The sequence below is a fragment of the Physcomitrium patens genome, chromosome 10 (assembly GCF_059467195.1).
Source record: "Physcomitrium patens ecotype Gransden chromosome 10, ASM5946719v1, whole genome shotgun sequence".
NCBI lineage: Eukaryota > Viridiplantae > Streptophyta > Bryopsida > Funariales > Funariaceae > Physcomitrium > Physcomitrium patens.
The window spans coordinates 9148685-9158335 of record NC_143419.1 but is presented as its reverse complement, the minus strand read 5'-3'; the positions used below and the strand labels follow the sequence as shown (position 1 = coordinate 9158335).

The following is a 9651-nucleotide window of genomic DNA, read 5'->3' as shown; positions in this document are numbered from 1 at the left end:
ATCTTTCGTGCATCATGTTCATCTGCGTTGAGCCCATAGTCACTTCGTCCTGGTCACATATGTTGCTATGCTTTGGCGTATCCATGCCAAGGCGACAGTATTTTACTTTCCACTCATACCTGCTTCCAAGGGCGTGTGAATCCTTGATCATCCAGAGAGAACGAGAGAAAGTGTGATCATGGGTGCAATGTGTAGCTTTCCAACACTCCCGTGTCAATCGCCACTAAAAACACAAACCGGGGGAAGTGCGACATTTCATGCACACTGTTGAACACCGGTTAAGGTAGCGAAGGTGGCTGGAAAATGATTACAGAGGGACGAGGAAAGTGTGAATCGCATCGAGAATTGAAATTCACTTCTTCGTAGGGTGAACAGGGAGTGTGGCAGGTATGATTTGGGGGGCGAGGGAGGGGCGCGAGGTCAACTGCGAAGGGGCAGGTGAGAGGGTGCGTGGCTACTTTTAGGGGCCGTCGAAAGCCTTTGTCTGTAGCGAAGTCTGCGGATAAATGCGCGGGGGGCGAGGGGGCATCGGAAAGGAGCCTACACTAGGGGCTGATAACCGTGCTTGGTCTTTGAGAGGAAGATCTCTAACGAGAATACTATAAGGGCTAGTGCTAGTGGCAGTTTCACAAGACTGCGCGTGAATCGTTCTTGTTGAAGATCGCAGTTCCTTTTTGTGTTTATCAACTAGTGCTTAGCGCCTTTTGAGACAGTTGCAAGCAAAGGCTGTGTGTTTCCGTGGCTGTCTTGGCGAAGAGAGGGAGAGCGGATGTTGTTAACGTATTGAGCGGACAGGGAGCAAAATCGAGACCTTCTCAAGGTTGGGGCCGACTTCTCCGTGGATCTATTTTTTTTCATACGTATGACTTCTTAGTTGTGCAGTGCAAACGAGTACTGGTTGTAGATTTCAAATTTGGCGTATGCGAGATAGCAGAGAGGAAATTGCGTTTAGGTGTAGTTTGCAATTGTGCACTTGGGCACGTCGGACCTCAGTTTTGCGGACGCGCGGTCTTTGGTGATGAGCGGGTCCTGGTTTCTTTCTAGTTCCTCCATTATTACTCTTGTTTGGTAGTGTTGAGTCCGAGGTTGTGAGTACGCTTGGTTTCGTTGTTTTGGGTTGTCGTTGTCGTTAGGCTTATTCCACGGTTCTGAGGATTTAATTTTTAGAAGACTACCACTCAAATCTTTACCTCCTCATCGTCTCTGTCACGTCCTTGAACTGGCATTGTTTGAGGAAATTGCAAAGAACTTGTTGGACTTAAGCGGAGTCACTCTGAAATCTTTTATCAATATTTGGTGTGGTGGTTTATTTTAGCACGAGGTACGCAGCTGTGAGCCGACTTCAGAGGCATGGACTAACTATTTCCGTGATTATTTGCCAGCTTCAGGGACAGTTATAGAGCGACGAACAACTTCTGCTTGCAGTGAAAATCTTCCAGCAAGTTTCTACAGGCTCTAATTTTTCGACATTCTAACTGGATCACAGCTTGTCATTCAGGTACGTACCCGTGAAAATTTGCACTCAGGACTTCAAAGGATTGTAGCATAATATATGCAAGAACTTGCGAATATGAAGCGGCACGTTGTTGTCATCGTTCTTGCACCACGTGTTGCATGTCAGTTTTTGTCCGTTACTTTGTTGCGACTTTCAAGTCTCGTGATCTACTCGGATGAATTGTAGTTTTTATTTTTATTTTTATTTTTTTGCAACTGCATTCCTACCTCACATGGTCCCCATCCTTGGACAATATTCTCCGCGCTTTTTAGGGAATCTTCCTTGATTATTTGGACTGAATGTTACGATTGGCTTTAACAAGATTTTTAGAAAACTTTTTAGCCCTTTGCCTTTTGTGCTATGTGGCGTTGGAGAATTGAGTCTTTTGTTCAAAAAATAAACACATAGATTTCCCCCAAAATTATCTGCTAGGTCCTCTGCATGCAAGGTCCTTCCGACAGTGCATAAAAATTGCCGCTAGCGTTTAGAACTATCTTGGCATTTATACAGTGGAAGAAGGTTCTGGGGTCTTATGTTCACCTTCATTGTAGGGGGCTTATCGGGACTCAATGAAACGATACATGCAATGTTAACAATCCAGTTTCAAAGGAAAATCAAGATTCTAGTTTCTCATGTGATGCTTGTGAGGAGTCTTTTCCGTGAAGGCTCTTTGTCGATGAATCCCTTTGCCCTTACGTTTTGGCAGTGATTATGTCTTGTTCCATACCTCACCTCATGTAGTATAGGACCATCACATTTGTAGGAACGTTTCAAAGTGTCTCTGTCGCTAAATCTTAGGATGCTAAATTCACCGCTGTTTCACAGCAGAAATTGAAGAGATGTTTTTTCAGACTTCTCAATGTCGATCTCGGTGCATTTGTGCAGGTTTATTTGCGTCATACCTGCTGAAACGACTTTGACTCAGATTGTTTACCAGCGGTATGCAGAGTGGAGAGAGCTAATATTAGTTCACTGAGATAAACAAATATTTTAGCACTGGAAAATAGTCGAAGTAAGTTCTTTGATTGAAGGAGTCGAAGTACTAGCAAGGAACGCATTTTTCTGACTATTTCCAGTCGGACAAAGAAGGTAACGAGCATGATTTACAAGTGCGAACCGGATTGTCCGATTAATTTCAATAGATTCGATCAAGGAAACATTGAAAGTGCAGAAGTAGGCTTGCTACGAGCGAGCTTGTCTACACTAGGAGAAGGAATGGTGGGTGGTATGTCATTAAGGTCCAAGCGAGCAACTCTCGGTGGAGAGTCTCCAGCCACCCCATGCGCAGGAACAGTATCGCTGTTGACTAATTCCTCTTTGAAGCCAGCAGCAACGAATGGAACCTCGATTTCCATAAAATCTACGGCTGTTGCCGTGCCGAAGAAGCATGGACCTTATGCTGACAAGGGTCATTTGATTACATGGGTCGATGCAATGAGGTCGCAGTCACCACCACGATTTCGCTCTCCACATGAAGAGGCTCCTGAAGCTTTTGAGATCAAGACAGCGGCGTACTCCGCGTGGCTCGTAAGCACCTCTATAACTTTTTATTTGTATTGCTATTTAACTCAATAGAATATTGTTTTTTTTTCTGTTTTTAAAACCTTCCTCTATTTTTTCCTGCCTGTTTGAAGTGATCAATGTTTACTCTAAGGTCGAAGATCTTGGCTACTTAGATGAAAAAGGTTAGAATCTTTTTGGAAGTGGACATTTTTGAACAATTCTTCTCGTGAATAACAGGACAAGCATCCTTCAGCTTTGAGCTCGTTTGACAAAGTGGTAAAGCATGCAAAGTCCAAGCAAATAGTTGTATTTCTCGACTATGATGGTACTCTATCACCCATCGTTGACAATCCAGACCGGGCTTTAATGTCTGACGAGGTGAGCTTGCCTTTCAAAGCATCTACAACAGTAAAGTGAAAGAGGGTTCGTAGCAGTTGCAACTTTGAGTTTTTACTTGTGATGTATTTCTGCTATCATGAAGTACTATTGCAGTGAATTATTGACATTCTTCGTCTTCACGATTGCTCAACCTCTCTGCTTTGTCACAGATGCGGGCCACAGTAAAGGAGTTGGCAACTTATTTTCCAACAGCAATTATCAGTGGAAGAGCTCGCCCGAAGGTGAGGCTTCGGTCGTTCTTTTCATAGCAGTTTCCTCGGTCATGGAAAATATTTAGTGGGTGGCCATCGTACTTCAATTCTTCCTTCGCATTGGTACATTTTTAATTTTTTTTTTATCATAGTGATTCATGCCAACTGAATGTGGGCGTATTACTCTATTTTTGAACAGGTATACGATTTTGTGCAACTGTCGGAATTGTACTACGCGGGAAGTCATGGAATGGATATAATGGGTCCTGCGAAAAGTTCAAGTGGTTTTAAAGTCAACGGAACTCGAGTTAAAGACAAGAAGGTGAGTTCCATGACTTGACTTATACTGCCAAGTTCATATCTGAGACCGATACATGACACCTGTGTATATGTCCTTCGTAAGCTTATTTTAATTGTCTACTCCTGCTTACAAAGATTTTCTTTGCACAGGGTAATGATGTTGTATTCTTCCAGCCTGCAAGCGAATACCTTCCAATGATGGACAAGGTACGCACTTAGATTCTGGTATTTTTTTAATGATGATATTGGACAATTACGCAGTAAGGTGTGTAATAATGTAGAGGGGGTGTGGCTGCTTAGGATGACAACTCAAAATGACTGTTGCAGATATTCAACTCCATTCATTTGCAAAAATGAAGTTGATTGACGATCCCTGTGCATGCATGCAGGTTTGCAGTATTTTGAACGAGACCACAAGAACCGTCAAGGGTGCTCGGGTTGAACACAACAAGTATTGTGTGACGGTTCATTTCCGTCTTGTGAAGGAAGAGGTATTTTGAGATTGAATCTCACTCCGTCTGATTGAATGTTTAATTTGCTTGAGGTCTTAATGCCTTGAACACAATCGAAGCCGCACTTTAGCAGCATTGACCTATGCATATAATTCTACAAGAACAGTCATCCGATGAAGTTGTTTTTGGTTTTATGGTGCAGCTTTGGGAGGGACTTGTGACAAAAGTTCAAAATGTTTTGAAAGAGTACCCTATGTTAAACCTCACGCATGGCCGAAAGGTATGCAGATTGTACAGTTTTATTTTATTTTATTTTATTTTATTCTTGCAATCTGGAAGGATCCTCAGTCATACAGTTTTTGGTAAGGATTGTGCTCAAAATTGTGCTGAGAATGTATTTTTGCATCTAATGATCAGGTGTTGGAGGTACGCCCATCCATTGCATGGGACAAAGGCAAAGCTGTAAACTATCTTCTGAATTCTCTTGGTACGTGCAGTTCCACTGATAAGCAATATTGCCTAGAAAACCCATGTTACATGATTGCAACTGTCAAATGTCGTTGAGTTCAGTCCTAAAGTGTCAAAACTGGGTCTAATACCGAAAAAAAAAATGTAAATTGAACTTGCAGGTTTTGCTGATTCAAGTGATGTTCTACCTGTGTATATTGGAGATGATCGAACAGATGAGGATGCCTTCAAGGTATTAACAGAAATGATTGAATTGATATCTGCAGAGGTTTTGTTTGGTTGCTCTGCAAAACTTGGGTAGTGATGTTTAGTTCAATTCTATCAACATCGTGTTAAACTTTGTAAAAAACGTATTTTTTTTCTCCCTTCATTTAGTTGACCAATAAACAATTTGAAAAAATTGTCGCAACTCACAATATGCTCCGATTGTGATGTTCAGTTGCTGAATGGTATGAAGCACGGCTGTAGTATTTTGGTTTCATCCATCCCTAAGTCAACGAAGGCCACTCTTTCGCTTCGAGAACCTTCAGAGGTACTTCTTTTTCTTTCCTGTGACAGCATTCAGTATTGTGCAGCCAATATTTGAATGCACATAGTTTGTCAAATCTGTTCATCAGTATGTTGTGTAACTTTTCTGACACAGAGATTACTCCCGCAGGTTATGGAATTCCTGGGACGCCTAGTGAATTGGAAAAAATGGGGACCCGAGAAATGGAATGGCGTTCAAAATGGTCGATATTTCATGAACTAGATTGTCGTGACAGTCGCCACCTGGACCAGAGCTACCTTTATTTTGGTCACTTGACATCATTTGCCGGAGTCTATCAAATCAATCTTGACAAATTTTTTCTTTCCTTGTCAAGTTTTGGCTATTTCTATTCGAAGTCTACCACCACATCCTCAGCAGTTGTAAAGATGTTTATTCATCAAACGCATTACTCAACATCTAATGATGAGATCACCATTCAAACACGGGCAGAGGCAATCAACTTTGGTTGCTCTTGTATATAATTTCGGAGGTGAGGATTGATGCTGCAGTGACGAGTACACTCGAAGTGCTAAGTGGCGATGTAGACCCTTTGTAGGCAATTTTGTACAATGTAGTGGACCTAGGTCTCAATTTTGGGGAAAGAGTAGATATCTGTGGCAAGGGTAGAGAGAGTGGTCTCATCTTCAGCCAGGCCGAACTTTTTGCTTTCTACTTCTTTTTTATTTTTTTATTTCCTTTACTTTCTTTCTGTACACAATTTTAGCGACGCCTCTGGTATTATGTCCTTTCATTCTGTCACTCTAATTGAAACAACAGTGGTCACGGCTGTGGCATCCTGAAGTTTCTACTAGCCCCTGGAGTTGATTCTACATAACCCTTTAGGCCACGTTTGAGGATACTGTATTACTTGGTTCATACGTCAATGAAAACACTAGTACAAGCCGGTATCATATTCACTTTTCTCTCGCTTCTGTCTTGCCTTTGATTGTTTTGAGTTCCTTGTGCGGCATATGTTTGAATGATCTCTATTGTTGTTTCGGTAACTGCATAATTGTATGAATAAGAAATGGAACGAATGGGCTTCTTAGCACAAATTATGTAATCCAAAGTTATTGAAAGTGATGAGCATACATAAAATGCATGGGTTCAAAACAATATATTTAGTAATTAATATGAACAAGCAGATGTAAATGTAAGGATGACTTTTATTCTTTGTGCACAAGTTTGGAAGTCCTACCAAAGCAACTAAAAGAATTAGTGGAATTAACTCTTATATCTTTCTATACATCAATTAACAAGTCATTATAGTGATTATATCACTGTTATCTTTAAAGCTCGAACTCTTGGTGAATTGTGTGATTTATACAATATTTTTTTTTTCTTTACTTTGGAATATTATATTTTAGAATTTATTAGTATAAAATGACACCTAAAAGCAATTATTGTGTCCTAACTAACCTAAAAGATTGTGTTAACAAGTTTAGTGTAATTTGTTCTTATCCACTCACTTAAGGTAAAGTAATTTGTAGCTATAAGAATGTATTTTTGCAAATATTAATGCTTGCCAAACTCAAAAACTACAAATAGTTGTCAATGACAATAGAGAGCATCTTCAAGAAAAACAATCTTCAATACTTACTTAAGCTATTATTTAGTCAAAATTCCATGTAAGAACCTTTAAGCCAAACAAACAACACAATTTAGGCAATTCTATGAAAACTCAGTTTTTTATATTTATTTTTTGATAAAATATATTGCTTGTTGTTTTGATAAAAAATAAATAAATTATTGAGTTCTTCTGATCTTCTTTATTTTTGACTAGTATATAATAAAAATATATGATTTTCTTGTACTTAATATAAATATAAATTTACATCTATAAAAAAAAACTAATAAAAGTGCCACAACTAACTCTTTTATAAATAAGTGAATAGTAGCAAGATAGCCAAGAAAACACAATACTATTAAAAAAAATCAGAAGCTTTTGATAAAAGTTTAATATTTCCAATAAGAATTGGGCATAGTAATTTATTAGAATTTTTTATAAGGTATATTTTAAAATTATTCTTCTACATTGATAATTACATTTAGATTGAATTGATGTATTTTAAAGAACCTTTTGGCAAAGACCTCTATTAGCAAATGGAAATTTTATAATAAAAATAGAATAAAATATTTATATACATACATTTAGATATATTTTAAAATATTATTTTATAAAGTAATAACATATTCTTATGTATTTGGATCTTGACATGATATTTGGTATTTTTATTTAAATTATTATAAATAATTTTATTTAACTTACAAAAAAAATTGATAAATTTTGACTACAAAATCTCATAGAAGATTTTTTAATTCTATTGCATCTATTATTACAATAAATAGGTCGACATATTTAACCTCAATTAATGAAGTTTTAGTCATTATATGTTTTTTTTAAAGTCTTTATGATAAAAAATCTTTTAAACATAAAATCAAATATATTTTCAATTTATTGTAAATAAGTAAGATCAATCTTTTTGTAAGTTTTCTTTTCTTCTATCTTCCATCCATTCTCTTTTTTTTTGACTTCCAATTGGAATTAATAAAGCTATTCAATTCCATATTGAAGATATTCTTATGAAAAATGAAATAACTATAGATACTCAAAACCTAACAAACAAGATGTTTGGCAACTCAAAGGTGCTTAGAATAACTATTGCAAACTTAAAAGAGACTAAAGAGTCTTAAACCAAGACTAAAACATAAGAAGAGAGTTGACAAGATAATAGATGGCTTTAGTCTTACTTCTATATATACTAGCATAAAAATAATCTTATTGAAGCTTATTAAATATAAAGGATATGAATCTAGAAAAAATAAATCTTCAATATACTCTTGTATCACTTGAAAAGACTAAAAAACCATTCAAAGATGCTAATATATTGAACTAGATTCATTATTGTCAAAGACAAGAAGTCTAAAAAGTCTTGATATAAGACTAAAGACTAATAAAGTATTGACAAGAGTGGAGAAGACTTCACTCTTGCCTCCATATATACTATCTAACTAGAAGTTATGTGGTAATGTTCTATAAGATCTTCAACACATGTTGACTTTACTAAATATATGTTTAAACTTGCAAGATAAGTTTTTTATATGTGCACCACATAATTAACTGGTTCGACAAGCTATCAACATAAGTGACATGTGGTTAACTTGTTGATCAAGTTTCTAATCTACCAATCAACTACAAATATGTGTAAAGTCAAAATCGTATCTATAAAGCTTTTAAGAAGCTTCTTTAAAAGATATTATGAAATTGATTTATATTTACGAATTTCTATCTAATCATATAGATAATTATTGAAATAAATATATATGTCAATGACATTATTTTTTCTTCTAAAAACAAGTTTCATGAGGAGCAGTGATTATCTTTTGTAGATCTTACTATTTTTTTTTATCTTGGTTTTGATAGATGCCTTTGATGAAAAGCCTCATCTCTTTTTGTTGCATTTATAAGATTCTTTGTTGGCTCCTATGCATATTCACTACTATCATACTTGCATCAATGAATAAGATATTTCAATCTATTTTGATATTGTCTTGAATCTAAGATTTCTTCTACTTTCAGTAGCTAAGATTAACTATGGGATCCACAACAAAGAGCTTCTTATAATTATGGATTCTTTCCAAGCATAGCATCATTATCTAGAAGGCACTTCTAGTCCAATCACCATATATATAAATCACAAGAATCTTGAGTATTTTATATCAGCTCATGTTTTGAATTCTTGCCAAGCTTGTTAGAGTATGTCTTTGTCAAGATTTGAGTTCAATATTACTTATCAGGGAGAAAAAGAACAAAGTTTGTCTCATGTCCTTTCAAGACATTCTTATCTTGCACTTAAAGAAGAAAATGCAACTTTTAATTGACAAAAGATATTTTTATTGAAATGAAAACAATTTCATCTTTGAGCAGTGAAATCAATATTAACTGTTGATTCAACTTTTCTTAAACAAATTCAATTAAGTATGTCCTCTGATCCTCTTGTTCATGATATCAAGAATATTTCTTTTAAGTCTCATGATATTTCTAAGTTTGAATTCAAGAACAACCCACTTTATTTTGAAAGACACCTATATGTGCTAGAAATAGAAGTATATTTATGTGTTCTTCAAGCACGTCATAACTTTCTAGCAGCAAGATATTTTGGATACAAAAAGACCTTAAAATTAATATTTAGAGATTTTTAGTGGTCGCAAATGTGGAAAGCTGTAAAAGTCATTATTTAATCATGTGATATTTTTTCAAGGTCAAAATCTCCTTGGCATCGACCTTATGGACTTCTTCAACCATTACTTATT

At 36.4% G+C, this 9651-nt stretch overlaps 1 protein-coding gene across 2 annotated transcripts; it reads left to right on the top strand.

Moving 5' to 3' along the window:
• The first annotated feature begins 642 nt into the window (after positions 1–642).
• Positions 643–6259, top strand: LOC112287744 (putative trehalose-phosphate phosphatase C). Of its 2 annotated transcripts, XM_024531089.3 has the most exons (13): positions 643–820; positions 1383–1498; positions 2381–3022; positions 3236–3376; positions 3547–3618; positions 3788–3910; positions 4039–4095; positions 4278–4379; positions 4543–4620; positions 4758–4827; positions 4970–5040; positions 5248–5340; positions 5467–6259. In XM_024531089.3, exons 3-13 carry the CDS (start codon positions 2594–2596, stop codon positions 5557–5559), a joined length of 1329 nt encoding a protein of 442 aa, XP_024386857.1. In that variant the 5' UTR covers positions 643–820; positions 1383–1498; positions 2381–2593; the 3' UTR covers positions 5560–6259. The 2 variants fall into 2 exon arrangements, with proteins under 2 accessions (XP_024386857.1, XP_090109808.1); XM_090253682.1 differs by lacking the exons at positions 643–820; positions 1383–1498 and adding an exon at positions 1993–2138.
• The last annotated feature ends 3392 nt before the right edge of the window (positions 6260–9651 follow it).